This window comes from Anopheles maculipalpis, chromosome 2RL (assembly GCF_943734695.1).
Source record: "Anopheles maculipalpis chromosome 2RL, idAnoMacuDA_375_x, whole genome shotgun sequence".
In the NCBI taxonomy this organism is placed as follows: domain Eukaryota; kingdom Metazoa; phylum Arthropoda; class Insecta; order Diptera; family Culicidae; genus Anopheles; species Anopheles maculipalpis.
In genome coordinates, this window is record NC_064871.1 from 14671709 (window position 1) to 14694984 (window position 23276).

General features: G+C 44.3%; 4 protein-coding genes across 4 annotated transcripts in view; all 4 read right to left on the bottom strand.

Annotated features, from left to right (window-relative positions):
• Window positions 1-9220, bottom strand: part of LOC126556645 (uncharacterized) — a 142382-nt gene extending 133162 nt beyond the window's left edge. The window contains exon 1 of the mRNA XM_050212033.1: window positions 9014-9220. Coding sequence (XP_050067990.1) covers window positions 9014-9164 — 151 coding nt within the window. The 5' untranslated portion in view covers window positions 9165-9220. The remainder of the gene's footprint in view (window positions 1-9013) is intronic.
• LOC126558780 (transcription initiation factor TFIID subunit 9) overlaps window positions 1-23276 on the bottom strand; it is a 406967-nt gene that overhangs the window by 129016 nt on the left and 254675 nt on the right. The window lies entirely within an intron of this gene.
• On the bottom strand, window positions 19616-20554 carry LOC126558693 (mitochondrial dicarboxylate carrier-like). Its single transcript, XM_050214746.1, has 2 exons — window positions 20120-20554; window positions 19616-20063 (listed from the first exon to the last, which is right to left on the bottom strand). Exons 1-2 carry the CDS (start codon window positions 20545-20547, stop codon window positions 19616-19618), a joined length of 876 nt encoding a protein of 291 aa, XP_050070703.1. The 5' UTR covers window positions 20548-20554.
• Window positions 21311-22471, bottom strand: LOC126558690 (mitochondrial dicarboxylate carrier-like). The gene is made up of 2 exons (XM_050214740.1): window positions 22059-22471; window positions 21311-21986 (listed from the first exon to the last, which is right to left on the bottom strand). The coding sequence occupies exons 1-2, from the start codon at window positions 22469-22471 to the stop codon at window positions 21524-21526; spliced, it is 876 nt and encodes a 291-aa protein (XP_050070697.1). The 3' UTR covers window positions 21311-21523.

A 23276-nucleotide genomic window follows, 5' to 3' on the forward strand; every position in this document is an offset into this window, starting at 1 on the left:
TTTTTTCGCTCGTTGCTCATTCCCGCGTGGATGTCGCGAGCGTGCCAGCTTTTTTTTGCATACATTCTATTTTTTTATTCTATAGTGGTCGTTCCAGTTGTCCCTACACAACTTCACCGCCATCCCCTGGCTAACATTTAGCAAATTTCACAGAAGCGAAAGGATTCGGACTGTTTTGTCCAGGCATTACTACTCGAGCGGTCCGCTTCCTGCTCGTGCGCCATCCATTACCGCTACTAGCGTGTGTGTGTGTGTGCTCTCCCCTCCCGAAAGTGTGACTCAGAGTGAGTTGAAAATTGAATGGCATAAAGCGGGGGCCGCATGTTGCACACAATTCACTGCATAAAGTGGGTGAAAAAGAGAGCATAGAACAACAACAAAAAAACAAAACCCGTCAATGTTTTATTGTTTAACTGCCTTTTTCCGCACCGTCAAGGCTTTGTTCACCGCTGCCGTTTGTGTGCTTTACCATTTTATTTTGCTTTTCTATAACATTGAGCCCGGCACGAGCGGGTGTGAATAGTGTTTTTTTGTTGTTGTTATGTTTTTAACTGTTTTTTAAGCTATACAACGCATGATTGCTTATAGCATATTGCTGTTCAATTTTCCGCTCAACAGGAGATCATCCCCTCACTGCGGATGGAAGGTCCCCCTTCCGGAGGTTCCCTGGCATTTTGGAAAAAAAAAATGCAACGCGAGACTAACCGTGAAGGTGCGATGTAGTACATCGTGTAAATTGAGCCATTAGCTACTCATGAAAAATGAGTTTAATTTGTAACGGGCATAGTGTTTTCGGTTAATAAATTCCGTTAATTATCAATTTCGGAAACTTTCCGCCTGTAGCAATTTGTATGATTTTATATTTCTTGTAAATAAAAAAAAAATCCCGTGGCAAATAACGATTTTTTCAAAACAAAACACAACTCTTACTCTATTTGCTCCGCTCGCTTATCAATTCGACTTTGAACTTAAAAATGTAGGTTATTCGCAGCATTCTGTGGCAATGGAAGCAATATCCAACGAGAAAGAACTCGTGCTGGGATATATTGTTACCACCCTTCACCTACCTCAATGTCCCAGGAGTGCCAACGCTCTGGATAATTCGTTTCACCTACCGCCCAGCGGTTCGGGCACACTGTTCACATGAATTGTTGTGCACGGCAGCAGGAGCTAGCAAACTACACGCCAAACGGTGCTAACACAATTACCTTCGCGAATCGCACCTCGCTAAACAAATCGGTGGCAAATTGCAAACACACAAAGCAACACACACACAACGTGCGCGAGTCTAACAGTGCAGCGGTTGTGTCCATTGATTGCAAAAAGGATGGCAAAAACAAAGCACCAGCAACAAAACACCGGGTGTACAACTCCATTACAGCGTAACGCAACTAACTATTTGCAATAGCGAGACACACTGTATGGACGCAACAGCAGCAGCAGCAAACAAAAAAACCATGCGAAACTATTGCAGCGGTTCACTACCGGAATGGTAGTGCCGGGAGGGTGTGCTGCACGCATGGAGGGCACTCCTTTAAAATGGATGACCGTGTTGAGCAAATCGAAACAATGAATCGAACAAATCAACGCCCAGTCAATTGGTTCGACAGTGAGTAGTGTCGCGTTCTTCTTCTTTTTTTTGTTGTTGCCTGCAGCGTTTTATTGTGTTTTTAGCAAAATGGCAAAAAGTGTTTAGCTTGTTAGCCCACTCTTAGCAGCTGGCGACCAGTAAACAAACGGTCAGTATTAAAATGCGCCAGTACACACTTACACCCGTTCAGTTGGAAGTGAATTCTGTGCGAACAATTAGGGACTCGCAAAAGGGAAGCAGTAGAAAAACATGGGATGCGGGTGCGAATTCTAGCAACTTCATGCACCATAGGGAAACCGAACTAAAGGCATTTGAAGCTCCAATTACTAGAATAATTAACCAAATTGATCGACGATTAGAACGCCAAATAGAATGCAATTCCTCAATGTAACAGCAGTAATCACTCAGGAAACTGTTTCGAATAATAGCGATACGGATCATTTCAAAAATTATTCTGTGAATCATTAGGTTTCTGCAAACTAATTGATAATCCTCTAACAAGATATCCTGGAATTTAAAATACTAACATGACATTTCGCTACAGTTACTGTACCGATTTTCGGCAGATTAGTACAGTTTTAAAGCTAAAAAAACATCGAACCCCCATATGAATGTCAATAAATTTGGATGAAAGGGTATTATTTTGGCTGCTAAACCATCAAAAAATGTTTCGATAAAGTTGGGTTAGAGTTTTAACGATATTTTGCGGGCGGATTCGAAAATAGAACGATGTGTTCTCTAGTGGCAAATGTAGTTCTTCCAACTCTTCTTCTTCATCATCGTTTTCATCTTGGCTTAACTACATCCTCGAAGCCATCGAACAGGTCTGAGTTGGCAATTGGGCTAGCCAGTCCTCACAACGGAGGAACGGTTCTGAGATGGGAATTGGTCCTGGTTCTCGACTCACTCATTCTAACTTACTCATGTTGGGGCCTGCTCTTTTAAAGAGCACGTCGTCGTGACATGGCCCGGTCAACAATAGATCTCCAGGAAACTCGATCTCTGGCTGCAGCTTCCCATCCATGCAGGCACCCGATCTCCGACAGTGCTCTCCGACGTCTCGTGCCGAACTGGGGGTCGCTGACGAATACCTTCTTGGCGGAGCATGAGTCCGACATCCTCATAACATGCCCCAGCCATCGTATCCTGCCGGTCTTTGCTACCGCCAGGATGTCCGGTTCTCCGTATAGCTCAGCAAGTTCTGTGGTTCATCCTTCTTCTCCACACTCCATGCTCGAACACACCGCCAAAGATGGTCCGGAGGATGCGACGCTCAAACACGCCAAGAGCGTTTGCATCCTACGCTCGGATGGTCCAAAACTCGTGGCCATATAGGACCACCGGGCGAATCAGTGTGCGACTCCTCTACTACCTCGAGGTTGTCGCCGTCGACTAACACGCTGCTTCCCACTCGGGCTCTATCACGATCAGAGCCTCCGGCATGCAGGTATCCAATCAATCCAATTCATGTTGCTTCACGTTTCAGTCAGCCTCGCGCTTCGTATGACACCTTACAATGCTATATTGAACAGTAGACAGGAGAGTCCGTCCCCTTGCCTCAAACCCCTGTGGGATTCGAACGATTCCGACAGCATGTTCGATACTCTCACTTTGCACTGCACATTGATGGTGGTCTTTAGCAGCCGGATCAGCTATCCAGGATAGTTGTGCCGCTGCATTATGTTCCATAACTCATTTCTGGGTTATGGAACATAATGCATTTTAGGGATCTGGCGCTCTCGGCACTTCTGGTGGATCTGGCAAAGAGTGAAGATTTCGTCGGTGGTGGATTTGACTCCAACAAATCCCGCTTGGTAGCTGCCAACGAAATCTGTAGCAAGGGGGACAAGTCTGCAGAACAAGTTGGTTCCCGACTATTCCACAAAAAATTAAAACCAGTTCCGGCAGATAGGTTCAATCCTGAACCATCGGTCTTGTCGGAAATGTTTGGGATCAGTGCATCATGTCTCGAGATGCTTTTAAACGATTCTGGATAAAAATCATCCATGATCCGATGATTCTGACAGCTCCGACGGTCCCGAGAACCCATCACAAGTCGACACAGTGTGCCAAAAGTTAGCGCTTCTTGTAGATTGTCCTTTACATCTCGAGCAGTGTCCATTAGTGGCTCAACCATTACTAGTTCATCTGGCAATACATTGTCAGATGGATATTACCGGAACACCAGGCCCGTAAAGATTTTTAAGGCCGTTCATAGGAAGCTGACATGATGGCGTTGATGGCGTTCACCATTGAGACTGATGGTAATTTGTTTAGCAGATGACGGTGCTAGACCTTGAACAGTCCAAGCAGGCGAAGCAATTCTTCTTCCACTTGGTCTGCACAGGGTTAAGCACGGGTCGCGTAGACTTGTCCTCAGAAGTAAGTAAAAATCATTCTAAATATCGCAAGATAAAAAAACTATAGTTTTGAAGACTTTAAAGCATGCACAATTCAAACAGTGGAAGTTTTTGGAACACACATCCTCCAAAAACATAAAACAAAATTCCCTGAATAGAAATAGAAAATACATTTCAATATTCCAGTTGATTTGATGCGCAATTTGGAATGTCCAATTCAGAATTTTAGGGCTAATTGTATTTAATACAGCAAAACCAAGGGCGATGTTCGTTTGCTGACGGCACGCTGTAAACTCTGCAGGGAAAACAGCATTCAGTGTGGTTTTTGTCCAACTGACCTTTTACTGATTAACCCGCTGGTAACGCCATCCTGTCCGATGGCTCGTTTGTCGGCGTACCCATCGCAACGAGGATACTTATGCTGCACCATTCGCAGCACTGTACAAATTTTCATAATACACAGTCTTCAAACCTCAGCTCGCCAAACAGTTCGATACGTGCCCCACTATACGATCCAGGCTGCTTGTCCGTCAATATGGCAGCTATTTGCAAAACGCCCACTCCCCCACTGCCCTGCCGGCCTGTGTTCCGTTTCAATTAACTCATTTTACAGAACATTGTTCTGCCGCAAAGTCCTTCCCCGGGGATAGAATGCGAACCCGGTTGCGTCAGTGCAAGCGAACAAATTGAATATCGGTCACGCAAACTGATGGGATTAGGTGTAACAAACATCAAGACTCCCCGCGCCCAAACCGGGCTGCAAACAACTGCAATGCCGCCGATGCAGCACTAATAGCAGCTGGCTCAAAACGCAGCTGCCGTGAAAACGGGGCTGAATTATTTATCAGGCTTAGTAATTGCATTTCAACAATAGGAAAAGTAAAAATATCAAAATACGCTAATACTAAACTTAACGCATATTAAATTATGAGCGCATGCGGTATGCTTTCCGGTGCTACCTTGTGCGTTGTTTAAAACTACACGATCGAAAAATGGAAAATGGGCTTGACAGTGTTTTAATGTGTTTTTTTAGGAGGTGCAAAATAAGATAAGCAAATTTACATACGTATAATCAAATTGATGAAAGCGGATGTCTTCAAACACCTTGAAAGCTGCAATTTCAAATTAGTAAGTCAACCATTCGGCGCGAAACAATGGACACAAATGCACACGCTTTCCGCATCAGACATAGCAACAAACACCTAATCAATGCGTCGTCTCACAGAAGGCGCCAAGCGGCACGAACCATTCAACACTCTTGGGACGGTTTCTCGTGAAAGATAATTATTTCCCATATCTCATTAACCTCCCACGGTTCACTGCCGAAGCATAAACACTAAACACTGGCGCGACCCAGCACGTCCGTTAATGTGTCATCGCGTTGACTAAAGCATCGAATTCACCACGTACGAGTATCATCTTTCAATTAGTCTGGCCCACGGTACTCTTCGGTTGGTGCATGCTGCGAGCTGCACAGACCGTCCCTATAATGCAATAAAAGCGATTTCAACTTTAAAAGCCTCAACAAAAGCCTTCAGCCATAGTACAGCCAAGTGTGCAGCGTAGTAGCGAATGCACGCCAAAATATATGCACATGCAACAAGCGCAAATACTCAAAGGATGGCTTCAGCAAAAAAAAAATCAATCATTAAAATCAATCAGTTTGCTTCAAGCGCAGCACACCAAAAAGGACAAACGGGAGAAACACCTCCTCCCCCACCCCAGGGTTTCGAACGATTCTTGTGTGCGGTTGATATTAAAATCAGGTCACTGGCTTTCCTGAGCTTAATTCAATCAAGTTCGGCCATGCATCATGCACTTGATCCCCCGCGACCTCCCGAGGTCGAGCGGGTTCGCTGTATGATGGCATAAAAAAATAAATTAATTAATTTATTGCAATATACTACCAATTCGTACAGCAATGTTAGGAAGCACAATTGGGACTCTTGGGTCGATTGGATTGGGCCTGCAAATGGGTGAGTTCAATATGGCATCCATTTCTTCCGGACCATTGGAAAGCTACGCCACAGGGGATTCATCCACCAATTGAAATACTAACCAGGATGCTCAAACCGATGTGTTTGGGCAAATGGTTACCGAGTTGGCAATCGAGAGACCGATGCGTGAGTGTGTGTACAATGCGTTTTCATAAGCGATCCACCACCAACAACATCCGGCCAACCAGAAGTGTGTACTTTTGCCAAACAGATATGCACTTGAAACATGCTGCACATGGCGCCAACAGTGTTTTTGTTTACAATTTTCACTCTCCTCGTTCACTTCTTCTTTTCTCGTCGTTTTATGCCACACTTCTGCTGCACAAAAAAAAAAGGGAACGCAAAATGAACAAACCTATGTGCTGGGTTGTGAAGCTTTAGGGATAACTCTCCATCGAGTGCAATCGACTTTGTAATGGAATTTTTGAAAGTATCCGGGTGTGAAAGTGCTTTTTTCTCCCCCAAAAAAAAACACAGACACATCCAATCTGCGGATTGGAGATAGCTGTCTTAGTCTGATTTATTAGGTATTTTATTTTCCAAAGATCAATATTGACGCACCGGGTGGAAAGAAATCGCTTTTTTGTCTGTCAGTAGAAGGAAAAGAACTAACGACATACTTGACAGTTCAATGTAAAGTTTAAAGTTATCGATTAATTGCGCACAGTTTCTTCAACAAACATTTATGCAAAGCAAACAGCGAACCGATGGTTTGCAGCAAATCAGCTGCAGCAAACACACGTATGCCGATAGATAGAGGTCGGCTTTCCATCTACAACCGGATGCATGATCAGGACCACACTTCCGGCAGATTATTGATTGCAGCACACGGCACACTGTGCAAATTAAATGTCTAATCCCTGCAGCAGTAACATGCTGTATGCATCGCATATTTGCTCTCGAGTGTGCCGGCTTTTATGAGTTTTGTGCAGCATGCTGTGCATCGTGCATTATGTGAAAATACATTGAACAGCTATACTGCGCGCCTGAGGGCAGAATTGTTCTATAGGCACTTAAAATAGAGCAGTGCTTACGAATAGTTAAATTGTTGCATGCAATAGAGCACTAGAGCTGTTACTTTCATCATGTTTCATGATAGGACGAGATAATGCAGGGCTTTCGCATACAAACGCATATAAGCACTTCCATTAGTCGCATCAAAGCTAATGGCTTATTGGCTACACACTCATCAAGCCAGCAGAAGATATGATTTATATTTTAATGCACCGTACATATGATTCTTTGTTTTCCTTTAACTTTATGACTGAAAGGATTGGCGAGTGATTTAATATTGATTTTCAAAAGTCATTTGATTTTTTTTATTTCGAGAGAAACGGCCTGATCGTGTTGCTTAAAATCATTTAAACGTAACATTAAAAAAAGGAATTAAAAAGAATTTCAAACAAATGATTTATTTTCACAATTTTTTTTCCGTTCAACAAAAAAATGCATAAAAAACATTACTTTTATTTCTTTAAATACTTTAATTAAAATCCTTTAATCTTTTACAATATTATTGTAGCAAAATCATTTGACTAGAAGAGAAAAGCTTTGGTATAAATGCGTGTTGTACTGCAAGACTTGTGCACCAAATTCTGTCAAGCTATTAAAAACTGAAACGGCACAAAAGCGTCGGTAAGTTCATCTTTACACCACGTGATAGAGACGATAACAGCGCCGGTCTTCACACGACAGGACCTGAGCTCGAATTCCGAACATAAATTCGAAATTCATTTGAAGAAGTTGAAAACAAAGCGACTGCTTCTGATGACCAATTACAACTGCTTCGAGTTTTACAGCTTCTTCTCTTCCTTCTGGTCTGGTCCGGTGGAGGCAGCATCGGCGCCAGTCTTCAAACGGCAAGACCGGGATTCAAATCCCATCCGTACCGTCTCCCCGTAGTTGAGGACCCATCTAAGTGGTATCGGCAAGTCTAGTAAGCCATCAGATGGCCCGCGTGTAGTTAGTGGGTTGTTAAGCCAAGAAAAACTTCTTCTCACTCCTAGAGCAAGACAAAGAATTCTATTTGGTGATTTATTCTGGTAATGTTGTAGGGCCTATCATAGTGTAACAGATATTCAACAGGATGCCAGTGCTTTATTGTCTGCTGGCTTGACTGGCTGTTAAACTTTTATCAAAGAGTAAGAAAACTATTTTGAAAAACAGGAACAAATTGTTTCATTATATCCATATTTTCATATTTCAGATGATGGAAATCCACTGACGGACTCCACAGATGATGGATCAGCTGATATCGTTTGTGAAGTATATCGACCACATCAGTAACCAAACAAAATTATTTGGTAAACTCTCTGCTGGAGAACCTTTTCCTATCATTCCCGGAATAATTTAGTAATGCTACGACTAAAAAAGATTCCGAAATAACTACGTTAAATTAAGCATTGCCTAGCTCTGACGAAGTAGAGCCGCTAGCTCCCAGTAGTTGATGTTTGTGCCAGTAAATTTATCAAATAGGGGAATAACGCCCGGAGACAGTGTAAGAAATTCTCGTAAACCTACAAAACGGCATTAAGTTAGAACTCTCTTAAATAAAATGAAATAATGCAGAACTTTATTTTGTACAACAGCTATAATCATGTTCAATTTGATTTATCTGTTATAACTGTATCATTATAGTGCCTAAAAAGCTAATCAATTTTTTAACGAAATATCTTAAAGTACAGCAAATGTTACTGTTTCCAATCAATCATTTAACGGTAAACTTTTAAACTTTCCATGTGAACTTTCATTTGAAAGGGGTTCACCAGCCTCTAAATAAAAAACCCAATTGTACGATAATGTGTCATAAAAGCCTGTCTGCCCTAATTGATGCATTCGATCCTATTCCTTCTTCACACCGCTATTGCTACACTATTGCTTTTAATGAAATTTGTTTGGTACGCTCCCGAATTCGGAGCCGGATGCGAGGGAAGCGACCTCGAACACGGACACGCGTTGCAATAAAATGAATCAATTTGGTGTGCCATTTCACACCGGAATTTAAGCGCCGGACACCAAGGCACCAAGTGCCCTCCGGTGCTGGAAAAGATTTTTATCATACTAACCTTGTGCAAGTGGAGTCGCCTGGACCGCTACGATGCCACCCGTGCCAGGCCCCGGATGTTGCCAGTCCGGTGGTGGTGGGGCCCGTAGCGCTGATGGGGGCCGGCACGTGAGGATGAGAAACACCCCGAATATAATCCTGTTCATTATCATCCGAACGTAATGACATCACCAAATGCTCATTTAAATTTTAATTGAATGCACATCGGATAACCCCAGACCAGCTACGCGGGACAGCACGGTGACAGCAAGATGGGGTCGGGGGTGGGGGCTTTTGATTAGGCGTGTTGCAGGAAACGAGGAGGGAAGACGGAGCGAGACAGAGAGGGGAGAGGTAGGTTACTTGGTGCCACTCACTACTGCTAATGCTACGACCGGATCGGAACGCCACAATTGCACTATTTCGCACTTCACTAGCGACCATTACGATGCCACCATCGGTCGAATGTGCGGAACGATCGGCACCAAATGCTTCATCTTCGTACGGATCGCAAGACGCCTTTTGCTCACTTCACTTCACGCACTCTCACACGCGCACGGTACAATCTTCGCGCGGATAAATTTTCACTCACTCTCTAACACACACGAAATCTCACTTCAAAACCACTACCCAACTATTCACTATTAAGCTGCCAACGAGCTGCATATGCTCAGGCAGGTGGGGCTCGCTACTCATCGACACCTTTCGTTTGCTAAACTAGCTAATTGTAATGCTACCGATTTTCAATGCCCGCTACACACTCTAAAACACAAAGAAGAAGATTAAAGAAAGGGAAGTACAAGAAGAAAACCTAAATCAGCTTTACGCTGCTTGTAATAAATTCTCCTAACCCCCCGACACACACACACGGGAGCAATTTTTCCCCCCTCCAAAACCCCCTACAGTTTAACACGCCACGGGTTTGGTGTTTGGGTTCGGACCTCTGGACTGTTGTTGTCGGTAGACGCTTACGCTTGGCGGTACACTGCTGTTCATTCTCGCGTATACCGAACCGCATCGAACCATGTGCGCGCACACACACACACGCATTTGACCATTTGCGCCCGAAGGAGCGCAGATGAAACGAGATGCTTTTCCACCCGTACGCGCTTACAGTGGTTCGTTTTTCCAGCCAGGGGGCGCCGGAAACGCGACTGCATCCAACACCCAGCACCGATACGATGAGCGGGCAATGCGGCGGTCCTCTTATGCTGCGATCTAACGGGCGTCAGAAGAAACGGAAAGAATGAAACAAATAAATATTAATTATTATTAGTACGTTGGCTTCGTTGTTGCGTGGGTTGCGGAGAGCATTGGCGAAAAGGATAGAATTTTGCTTTGTGGTCTTCGGTTCACATCTCACTCTCTCTCTCTCTCTCTCTCTCTCTCTCTCTCTCTCTCTCTCTCTCTCTCTTCGGAAGCTTTGCACCCCTTGGGGAAACGGAAAGTTCATTCACTGTCCGGTGACCGGGGGCTAGTGGTTCGGTTCGAAGCTCCGGAGCGGTGGTGGTGGTGGTTTGTTCTCTGGGGTGAAAATTTGAATTACTTTACGGTCAGTGCACGGTGTCAGCGGTCGTACGTGTGCCTTAGTTAGATAGCCAAGCATAGCATATAGAATGGACACACACAAACACACTCATATTCAGGTTTAATTTTATTAATTACATTTACGGTGCATGTACGGAGTGCTAATTCTTTTTTTTGTGACCGTTGGTGAACTTTGCAGTCAAGAACACATTCATTAATAATTCTTGGAAACTGAGCAAATCATATTTCTGTAACGTTTTACGAAATGGGTTCGTGTTTCACAAAGGAATAATTTCGTACAATCAACTGATTTTTATTACATTTTATTGGAGAAGAGTTTTAAAAATCTGTTCCACAGCACCACATTTTTTAAAGCCCCAACAGATCTACCAGATATAAAGTCGTTCTTTGCGATTATATAAACATAGATCTTCAGGATTGTATCTATACGATACTACGAGATCTTCTTCTTCTTGGCTTAACGACCTCTAAAGTCACGCCGGCCATGACTTACAGAGCTCTTATCGAGATTCATGATTTTAAAGTCACATATAGCAGAATAGCAAGCGTCAAACCGTACGACGCAACCAGCATTTCAGAGTACAGGTTTCATTTGGTAGACTTTTTAGAATGACAATGGCCTACATCACATACCAGGTGAAGGACGAAGGAAAACTCTCAAGATCCAATGTCACCACTGAGAGCCTGTGACAGAGGTATTGGCTTGCCTGTCTTCTCTTCTATATGGTGGTACAGACAGTCATCTTAGACTCGAGGATCTTTGAGAAACTTCTTTTATAAGTCAATCCAAATCTTGGCATACACTTAGACACGACTTGGACATGACTTAGGCGTACTTGTTTTGAGGCTCTCCTATGAAACAAAAGCTAGCCCAAAAGATCAAGCTTCTTCCTCTTGGCTTAATGTTCTACTAGGTCACACTGGCCTTTAAAAGGCTCACTACACTTGCTGATATCACGTAGTCAGGATAGTCAGTCCTCACTACGGGGGGACGGTCCGGATGAGATTTGAACCCCGGTCCTGCCGTTTAAAGATGTCCTGCGCGCTGATGATGGCCATGTTTGTGGGTATATGTTTATGTCCTGTCTACCTGATCTTCTTTGAGTTCAGCCATAACTTTTACTATCTGAGGACAAAAGTCAGCATCAGAGTACAGCCTAAAAAAGCTTCCACACTCGAAGTGCCTGTCACGAACAATGGAGGGTCACACTTTGTAGAACATTTAGAGTCCAACTACTAACATCTTCTTCTGGATCTTCTTAGCTTAATGACCTATTCACGGAGGTTTCAGTCGAAACCCTCCTTGACGCGTTCGAGAAGAAGATTCTCAAAGAGATTTTTGAAAGAAAAATGGAGGCGCCATTATATTGATCTCACCATTTTGCAACGAATTAGACTCGGTAGGCTCCATGATGGGCCCGGTGGGCTGATCCATGACAGGATTAGCTCTCTTAGTATTACAGTTAAGTAGTTTTTCAATTATTGAACATCCACATTCTACATATTGATTTAAAACACAACAGCAAAATAGCATTAGCCATTGAAAATAAACATAGGGAACCAATATCTACAACAAAAAAACCAGTCAACCAGATAGCTGGCGATGCATTTGTTTACACTCTTATATTTAATGTTTATTGAACCATACTAATGAAATTTACATTTAGTGTAATCATCGTCTTTCCAAGGCAACGAACAACCCAAAAAAAACAAACATACAGGCAGTAACAACAACAACAAGAACGGCTCAACCGGAAATGTTGCGAGGTTTCAAAAGGCAAACAAATTTGTCGTTGCCAAGATGCCGAGGGAGAAACACTATCCATGCGCGCACACAACAGAGTCTGCAGCACCCCATCATCATCATCATCAGCAGCATCCACACAGCATCTATTTTATCTTGTGCAAGGAACGCAAAATCGATAACAAAAAACTAGTGATTCGACCCAAACAAACGATGCCATACGAAAAATACGCCTCCCCGAGGTATTAAACGGGCGCGCCTCACGTCGCAAGAAATGCAGAAGAAGATACCGTTTTTCCTTTATCACTCTATCACTTCACCATTTGACCCTTGTTTTCGAATGTTCATCTCGTGTGTACCATCCTTCCCACAGGGTTTTGGGCATTCATCCTTTGCCAGCCGCGTCCACCCCTTTTACTTCCTTATGTCACGCGTCCCCGATAATGCTGCAGGAGTGGAAATTTAATATCTCCCGAAACCGTGTCTCATCCCGCAAATTGTCTTGATTTTTTGGAATATTATTTTTATCATTTTCACGCGATTTTCATGTTCGTCGCATGGCAGGCTCTCGGAGGAAAAAACCTTCTCCAACAACCTTTATTTGGTTCGATTTTTCCAAACCACAATACGAAGGCATCTTTCTTTGTCATACACTGTCTCTCTCTTTCTTTCGCATTTTTGGCCCGACACGTTTGCACTTGACTTTAGCACCGACCAAACCTTACCACTGATGCCAGCCAGTCCCTCGCCCCATACTACCGCCCGGTAGCTATAAAATGCGTAAACGCCGAATCCTTACGCAAGCGAAAATGTGGTTTCGCCACAAAACGCACGCACACACGTGCGCATCTTGCATCTTTCGTTCGGTTACCGGCGGTTTATTGGGGGGAAAACCCCCCCCAGCAAAAAAAGTACTGAATCGGCATGGAGAAAAAGAAGAGTCCCTTTTTGCTGCGCTGGGACATTCTTTCCTTATCACTCCGCACTGAGCAAAAAAAAAAAAAATGAACGTTTCGTACTTCGTCTTCCGTATTGAGTTGGATTTGGAACACGGTTTGGTCGATTTTCTTTCACGCCCAAACACACACACACACAGAGTTCCTTAGGACTTTGCGGCGGGAAGAGCTTTGGGAGGCAAGAGTGTAAGCGGGCGTTCATTTTTCACGCATCAAAATGGAAAACGAAACGCACACTTGGTGACGCAAAGCAGGGGAGAAGAACCGGCCCAAAGGGGACAGAATATAGATAATAAACCTGCACACATACGTACAGGAAATGGAAAAAAACACCATCCGGACCAGCCGGCAAGAATAGGACACGAATTTCCTTTCACCGCAGATCTGGCACAGGGGGTGGCTGGAGTTCCGTTTGTGACACACGCGTACTATTCGTTTGATAGTAATAAAAAGCTAAACTTGAAGATGTGTACCAAAAATTCACACCGATACCTTCGAATATCGCTAAACCTCCGGTCGAAGGACGGAAGGACCTTTTTCCGACAAGGAAACGCATTGAACGGAAAGCAGGGACTCCCCTCGTTCCTTTCGGAAGGGCAAATTGACGACTTGCGGGAAAGCAAAACACAAACACATACACATAAAAACAAACCCCGAACGATCGGTTGGTGTACATTATGCTTGGGCTTGGTTTGGTTGCGGTTTTTCCCCCAGACCGGGCTGTGTATGGCGGGCCGGGTGGCGGGATACTTCGAGCGTCAGGTTTATGTATTCCATTCATGAAAATAATGCCGGTAATATGGTAAGACAAACACGGAAAACGAACCGTTTCGGAAACGTATCTAGGAACGAATTTCGGAACAAAGACAGCATCGAGCGTGGGGCGCCATAACGTTCAGCTACCTTCCGAGAAGTTCCGCTGTACCTGTAAACTGATGCCGTTTGGACGATCGATCGGAGCGTTGGGAGTTAGGGGGAAAATTCCAGTGACAGGCCATTCGACGGGTGCCATACCGGTGTGTCCTTACGCGAGAAGTGAGAGCAAATTTCCCTGAACACTGTTAAAAGTTCGGGCGCAGATTGATTAATTCGAAATGGAAAATTATGGCTAAAGCATCCAGATGATAGAAAGACAGAAAGAGAGAGAGAGATAAAAGGAGCGAAAGAGAGAGAGATAAATGAAACGAAACACCGGAAGATAATCCCCCAGGACCTACCGATAGCACGACATCCTTAAGCGAATGGGTTGATGGGATTTGCTAAACATCAAAGGGCTTTCGAGTTCAGGCAACGAATGGCGGAAATTGTGGCCACTGAAAACCACTCTCTCCTCCACTCCCTTCCGCTGCATCTTCCACAATCCTTCCGCTGCTGCAGAGCATCAAACGCAGAAAAGGATTTCTATAAATGGTTCCATTTCACTGATTCGCCAATGTCCAGAGAGTTTCGTGAACTGAAATGCCCTTTTCAAAACCGGGATTGGCTCACTGCCCACCAGCTGGGACTCGGTATATCGGTATTTGCAAAGCGAAAACATCAGTACCGGGGCCGAAAAACCGTATGGCATCATTTCGTACGATGAGATTGCGCGTACCGACATTCAAAAGGCACTTCTAGTTAATTAATAGATAAGCATCAACAAGAAGTAAACTAGTTTAGAGTTAAAGGTTTAGTTTCTAAATCCAACCTATTTTGTACTAAAGATTATATTAAATAAAAAAGAGAGATTCCCTCCATTTGCTACGCCCGGGGAGACCACCGGGTAAGGGTTTGGACACGGAGTGGTTCATTTGTTTATTTAATTTTTGTCTGTGTAATAAACGTCAATTTATCTTCAGCCATCTTCACAATTGCAGACAACCAGGCTCCCAGTGCACGCGGTTAATACAATTTCCTTCCGAGCTTAACCGAAACGCCTACACGGTTTCGCATTCCATTTTGTTTTTTCGCCACCGAGGGGAAGGTACACCGAGGGGCAGCAGGCAGCAAGGGAAGGTAGTTGGATGTGAATAAATTTAATAAAAGTATCCAACAATTTCTCGCACTCGGGGGGAACGGAGCGAATAGGGAAGAATTGGCGGGAGCCGGGTGGGTTTCGTCTACGCGGTGGGATTTTCCTGTCCGAGTTTCTGACACATTTTCGAATCCACCGACCGGCAACCGAGGCCACCATACAGTGTGTGTTTTTGTTTTTCTTTTCAGCGCTTCTGTGAAATGAAAATTGCCTGCCAAAAGTCCGTCGGTCCAGTTCAGGCGCGCTCATCATCGTCATCCTTCGTCATAATGGTGGCTTGCGCGTACACCCTGGGTGCCATATTCGTTTTTCACGCATTTTCTTCCATCGCCCCTTGAAACTGGCGCAATGAAGGGAGACCACCGGCAACAAACAACATGCCAGGGCATCCCAAGTACAGGCTACATTTCCATAAACTTCTTACCTACCAACTTAGCAACTTATCTATGAACAAGCATTGATACAGCCCTCCCTCGGTTTTTGCCCGGTTTGTTCTTGAGCCAGAACAATACAGGAAAGCATCGGGCGATGCAAAACTTTTGTTTTCCAAAAAATCCACGTAAGAGGTTGGACGACTGCGGGAGGTGGGTCTCTTGTGGCCACTCGTCAAACGAATTTAATTGTTTACATTTTCACGCCTTTTTGTTTCTTGGTTTTTCTCTCTCTTGTGTCAATCAACTGATGACGCACAGGAATCAAGCGAATTAGTAGAACGAATAATCACATTCCGGAAACGGGCATTATTGGGGACGGTTTACAAGTATGTTTCTACTGAAAGAATTAAGCTGGATTTCTAGTATTTGAAGCGACATCTATCGACCACTTCTCGGAAACATTTGACATCATTTTATAATATTAATCATGTTTCACTAAGGGGTGGTCCGATGGCGGAGACGACAGTGGGGCTGATTTTGACACGAATGGCTCGGATATTATATCCCAAGCATACTGGACTATCAAGTTCGTCTTCTTCATGACTTTCTCATGCAGGCCATCAAATGGCGTACTAAACTTGCTGATATCACGTAGTTGTGATAGTCAACCTTATCCAGATTTTCCAGTTTCGAATAAAATTAAGTCAATGAGACCAGAGATAGACGGCCGACATATCCCGAGGTTATAGTAGTTTCAAAGTATTAGGATACTTTTGACTTACAATTAAGACAGCGAAGTTCTTGCCGGAGTCTCTGACCGTAATATAGATCGACTCGAAAGCCGGTTTAACAATTGACGGCGAAGATCTCGAGGAGTTCTGTAACCTTGATACACGATCATATCTTTGGACAATAACTTCTTGTTCTTTTCGGCTCACAGATCACGACGGCCAGTCTGTCCTCACTGCGGAAAGAATAACGTAAGCAGTGAAATTCGAATGTACATTGTTCATCAAAATCGTCCTCTTTGGTTACGAGGCATGTGATGTGTTGTCAAACGGCGGATGCTAACGACTATCTTTGACGGTGTGTGCCAGAATTAGGATGACTGTGCAGGTATCCTGACGGTAGTCAAAACCAGATCGATACGATGGTTGGAGCCCATTTCCAGAATACCAAACTCATGGACCACCTCACTAGGAAGGTGGTCGCTAGAATTTGGCCAAGAGACCGAGTATCCTGAAAACGAATCAGCGACCTGGTCCTCACGACGTGCTGAACCCTAAGCAAGCCACGAAAAAGATGAAGAATAATAAAGTATACAAAACTTGCAAAAGCTATACAAACAAAGGATACAGAGTAGGCCAAACAGCACTTTATCGTTGAGTGCAGAACGCATTTTTCACCAAAAATTCTGCCCAACCACAGAAACGCAAAAGACAGCATCGCATGGAAAAAAAACCGACACACACGGGAAAGCCGCATGTAATCTTTGTAAGAAGCTTTAATGCCCTCAATCCGGCATGACTTGCTCCGGCCCTATACATTCCACTCCCATATCCTTACACAGCTTACCCAAAACGACCGGCACACAGAAAAGCTTGGTTGGTTTACTTCACACACGTTCTTCAGACGTTCCGAAAACAAACCGCAACATCGAGACGACGACCAGATGTTCGATATTCGCAAGACAGGCAGCACCAGACGCTCTTTGCAGTACGGTAGCAGCATATTTCCCTCCCCGTGGCTAGTACATGCTGCGCCTGCTGCAGCAACAGCACACACACACACACCCGACACAACAGGCTTTTTATGCTTAATGTACGAGATCCATCTTGTTTTTCTTGTTCTCTCGCTTACACTCAACAACACTTTTGCCCGCATGGAGTTGTAGTAGCACGGCATGAAGATGAAGATGGCAAACGAGAAACATGCACCTACCTACTAATACTACCACCACCAACACACTCTCCCATACAACCGCACAGACACACTCAACCACACCATGCTCTATGTTAGTAGCATGTTAGTACCACAGCCTACTACCAAGGATTTGTTGTTTTATGGGAAGCGTATCGAGGAGATTTCTATTTTCCGCAAAAGGTGACAGCTTTCGCAGGGAAATTATACACACGCACACGCCAATTTCTTCACCGGTCACGGCACAATTAAATACCTTTTTCTCACACACGCATACCATCCGCCATCACATCCGTTTACACGCGTTTACACTACAGAATGCTTCGGGAGATTCCAATCTGCGAAGACGATGAAGCACTTCACCGTAATTTGACACCAAAATTACGTCATTTTACAGCGGTTTTCCCACCTGAAGATGGTGATGATGAACGGGTCAACCGATGTGGTGAGTTGTGGGAAACAATAACACCCGCCTCCACGACAGAAGACACTACGAGAGAATCGATTGCGTTTTTCCGGCACGCGTTACTTTACGTCCGAGTCACAACACTGCCACTGTGACATGCGAAACCAGCTGGTTTGAGAGCTTCCCTTCTTTTTGCTTTTGTTCGACACACACACATACACACATAGAACGCGCACCCCACACACTGTACGTTATTCTGCGGCGGGCTAGCCTAATACACGCGGGAGAAGCTTGTTTTGGCTATGGCGCGGGCACTGGTTTGCTGGTAGTAGTAGTAGTAATGGTGATGATTGGAGCCACGAACACACAGCAACACCGACCGAGCAAGAGCAACTCACCAAAGCTCTCGTTTGCTCGGCTTCGGGATGAAAGTGGCGAACTGCTGAAGCTTTCCGCACTCACCCCTGGGGCACAGCTTTCCACCCGTTTCTGAGGGATGCACATCGTTATTAACACGCCACAGAGGGTAGCATTTTTAAGCACTTCTGTCACTGCTGATTTCTTTTCACCATCCCTTTACGCACTGAGTGATTTTAAGACAAACAAATAAATAAAAGTGAACCTCACTTCTCACTAAAATGGAGTCTTTCAATGTCTCCACACACCACAGAAGAACGGCAACGACAACGACGACGACGGCAACGACGATAACACTGCGACGCGTGTGCCCGTCGTGAACGGCACGTCCTTTCGAATCTACGAATCAACTACTACTAAAGCAACCTTTTCCCATCTCTTCAGCAAAACAGTCGTGCGTTTCGAAACAACGACCGAAACGACGAACCTTAACCACCCTCCCCAACTTGCCTGGAGCTTGCCATCCTTTGCGCACGTGCCGCGTGGGGGTTGTTTATCCTCTGGTGTCAGAGCGTGACAGACTGACTAAAGACGGGGGTTTTTTTGAACGCACAAACACGGCACTCAACAATACGGCGAATGCACAAACACATGCCAGTAGGCACCTGTTTACAAATGGGGTGCTGCTCGTATGCGTACTACTGGTGGAAAACTGGTTTTACCGAAGCTTTTGTTTCATCCCCCTGAAAGCTCGGCTACCGTCGGCAGTTGGATGACAGGCGTGTTAACACGCACACCATTTCGTGTTTGGTTGTGTTGGAAACAGGTTTTGAACAGTAGATTTTTGTGTATTTGTTGTTATGCTAAAAAAAGTACAAGAATTGGCTGGGTATACACGAAGGAAAATTTTAATATGAAAAATTCCTAAATTTAACGTAAATTTCATTCTCTAAAAAAACATTCATTTTATTTTATTTGTATTTGTATTTTATGACGAATGGACCACCAATTTTATAATCAAAAAAGATACAAAACATGTTTTTTTATATGCAAAACAAGCTAAAGTTTTCCTCAAATTTAGACTAGCAAGGGACACACGTTGAAATAAACAAATCGATTGAAAGGAGAAGTACAAAATAATAGAACAAATAATAACAAAATTTCAACGTTTTATTCAACTACATAGCTAGAACTCAGTCGTACTTTACTATAATGATACTAATCACATTCGCTACACAATTGTACTTCCAATATCAAACATTACCTAGTCCAGATTCGGCTCCGATAAGATACATAAGTACTTGATTATTGTGTTTTCAGCACACCGAAATTAATTCGCAGCTGCTCTAAAAATATAAACGTCAGCACCGTGTGTGGCCCGAGTCGAATGAAGCGGGGCACAAAGCCTTTAAAAAATCCCACCGGTCCCAGCTTGCTGATGTGTCGCAAAATAGCACCGATGCTACTAAACTCGCCCGGCTTCGCATTCATCATAACCGTCTTTACAACATCGATTGGCTGCGTCATCGTAGTCGCAATACCGCCGGCAATGACCGAGGCAAGGAAATGCGTACCGATGTTATCGGTAAAGTAGCCCGTTTCAAACAGCGTGTACTTGGCCTGATCGTAGAACGTTAGCTGCCCGATTGTCATAAACACGGACCGAGCGGTGGCTGAGCTGGCTCCTGCAAACAACCTTCGGAATCCTTCTTCACGCCACACACGTATAATTCCATCGATTGCATTTTTGTAGCTAAAATAGAAGATCACATTTAATGAGCAGCAAACTAGTTGTAGCCTTCCACATACTTTCTACGCCTTTCTGGAGGTAGTTTTACATCGTTCTGCATACGCACGTTGATAAGATCGGCCGGTGAACCAACGAATCCGCCAACCGTACCACCGATCGCGGCCATTACAATTCTACCGAAGAATCCACTATCCTTGCCATAGTCGGATTGCTTGCCAATTTCGTAAATTGCAAAACGGGTCGTTGAATACGTGAGCTGGCGTAATAGTGCGGCAGATACGCCATTGTACAGCGCCGTAAATCCATCGTCTCTGATTATTTCGCGCGATAATTGCAGCATGGACACATTGTTGCGAATGTCCGTTTGGTACAGCACTTTCAGCAGATCTAACGGATGCGTGCAGTATGCTGCACCAGCACTTGCCAATCCTCCGAAATACCATCGGGACGATTTTTCCGGTCTTTTTGATACCATTTGGTGGGACATGTGCAAACGAGCTGAAACGAGTTCATAAAAGATTTTAACATCATTCCTTCCTCGCTAGCGCCATCTGTGTAATTTATAGTTGTACCGCGTAGTAGTCGGTACAAATGCAATTTTTGCACTGTGGTTAATGCAACATTTTAACGATAGCAGAAACTTGGAAAATATAAAATAGTAAAACAAAAATTCCTTTTTAACTGACAGGTAAGCTTCCAGATAAAATTATCTACGTTATAGCAACATTTGATATTACCAAACAAAAATTACCATTAATTTTCTATGCCTCAACCACAGTGCACTGTTGACAGCTGACCGAAAACATCTGATCAAATGTCAATATCGTGTTGATATTGGAAAATTTTATCCATCTTTCCACTGCGCGTGTGTTGTTTCCCTTCGTCGAACAGCCGGTTCTTCAACATCAACCTGTACACAATTCGTCCAACTTGCCGGCAAGTGAACCAATTCAACTTTCTACTTACTTTTTCACCAAAGAATCTGCGAAACAGGTACGAATCACACGCACCGCATGACCAACGTCAAACTATCTTTATCTCCGGACTGACGTAAACAATGGTTAGGTAAACACACACACGATACGTTCCGCACAAGTGGACGATACTAATACGCAGGGCGGCTAACATTGATAAATATTTATTGCGATGCTTTTTATCTCACTAAAGCTATCCCGTTTTCGTTTCGTGTCACTTTTGTGAGTATTATTAACCACTGTCGCAAAATCCTATTTTTGCTGATTAAAAGAAGAAAAAACAAACAAACAAATATACCCATAACAATGTTCGATACCGCCCGTTTTACGGTAACGCTAATCGATCCATGCCGATCCTATTTTGAGTGTGACTCCGTGTACTCCTTGTTCGTTAGTGGAATGTGTCAAAATTGCTCTAAAAGCTCACGGTAACCCGTAACCGGTAATCGTTAGTGGATAGCAGGTGTGTGTGTTGAGTTGTTGCTACTACTACTTCGAAGCTTTCGCTTCCGGCTTCAAGTATCCAAAGTTCATGCGTAGTTGCTCCAGGAAGACAAATGTGAGGATAGTGTGCGGTCCAAGGCGCACGAAGGCTGGCACATAGCCCTTGAAAAATCCGAGAGGACCGAGCCGCGCTGTAAAACGCACAATATCCCATATGCCGTTGAATTCACCCGGTTTCGCATTCATTGCGCGAGTCTTCAGCACATCAAGCGGTTGTGTGAGTGTGGTCGCAATTGCTCCCGCCGTCAGCGATGACAAGAAGTGGGTGGTGAGATTATCGCCGAAATGGCCAGACTTTAGCAGCAAGTCCTTCACCAAATCGTAGAACGAAAGCTGACCAATGGTCATGAACACGGCACGCGACGTTGCTGTGGATGCACCGGAGAAGAGCCTGGCAAAGCCTTCTTCACGATAAACTCGGAACAACCCATCAACGGCGTTTTTGTAGCTAAAATGAAGTAAAGCATCGTAATGAATTCCGGGTCCTCAATCAACACATATTTTTTGAAAGATGTCCTACTTGCGTCGTTGTTCGACCGGCAGCTTGATGTCGTTTTGCATTCGTACGTTCACCATATCGGCCGGCGTACCGACGAAACCACCCGCTGCACCGGCAGCTCCAGCAAGTGCCGCCTTGCCCAGAAAGCCGGAGTCGTTGCCCATCGCTTGCTTGCCAACTTCGTAGATACCGAAGCGTGTCGTCGAGTAGGTCAGCTGACGCAGGAGCGACGCCGAAAGGCCGTTGTACAGTGCCAGCACACCCTGCGTCCGTACCACCTTTCCCGTCAGCTGGAGCAGCGAGATTTTACCTTCCTGCTGCGTTTGAAGCGTGACCTTCAACAGATCCAACGGATGGGTACAGCATGCCGCACCGGCACTAGCCAATCCACCGAAGTACCAGTACGAAACACGTTTTTTCTTGTCGTCGGACATTGTGCGTGTGTGTGGTATAGCTAAAAAGAAACAAATAAGCAGACAGAAGAATATCAGTTAGTATGTCACATTTTCTGACCCACCGCCGACGGTGCCAACGGCTGATCTTGTAACCACGCAAATCAGCTGATAATATTGTGTCACAAGTTGCGAACGGCAAGAATGTAAACAAAGTGCACCAAATACCCTAGGACCAAGAGGTTTAAGCCAAAGGTGCGCCCCCTTCGAAATAACAAAGTTTTTCTTGAGCTCGGTCATGACCATGGTCACAAACGACGGATGATGATGGTGGTATATGGCGAGCACAGGTGGCGACGTTATTTTTAGATAAAACCACGCCGAATTTGTTTGAGGAAGATAATGGGATGCATCAGCAACAACCAATGCATGTTGGGCTTACCCGCTGGTGGTGGTGGTTGGTGGATACAGGTGCTGGTAGAAGGGGTGGCAGGGAAAGTTAAGGCCAAAAATACGACGACGACCACGAGCGACGACGACGATGGCAACAAGCGACGGCAGCAACGGTGACGAACACTTGACTATTTTTTTATTATCTCATTTCAAGTATGACCGAAAGGAACATGACGTAATTGTCAAAGCGACCCAGCTACCAAATTCCAAGCCCACCAACATTAGGGTGTTTTCTATCACGCGCTTATTAAAATTTCATCGCGAATAATTATTTGCTCGATTACAAAATTGAGCTATTATTGTTTTATGATGTGAAAATCGTATTGAAAATAGGCAAATTTGCGAAAAATTTAGCATATTTCTATCATTAAATCGTATTTGCCCAACCAACCTT

What these genes read in the sequence shown, in the direction of transcription:
- LOC126558693 (XM_050214746.1), bottom strand. Translation starts at nt 20,547, where the DNA reads ATGTCCCACCAAATGGTATCAAAAAGACCGGAAAAATCGTCCCGATGG. An exon ending in CCTCCAGAAAGGCGTAGAAA is followed by an intron (nt 20,064 to 20,119) that starts GTATGTGGAAGG and finishes CTTCTATTTTAG; the next exon opens with CTACAAAAATGCAATCGATG.
- LOC126558690 (XM_050214740.1), bottom strand. Translation starts at nt 22,471, where the DNA reads ATGTCCGACGACAAGAAAAAACGTGTTTCGTACTGGTACTTCGGTGGA. An exon ending in CCGGTCGAACAACGACGCAA is followed by an intron (nt 21,987 to 22,058) that starts GTAGGACATCTT and finishes ACTTCATTTTAG; the next exon opens with CTACAAAAACGCCGTTGATG.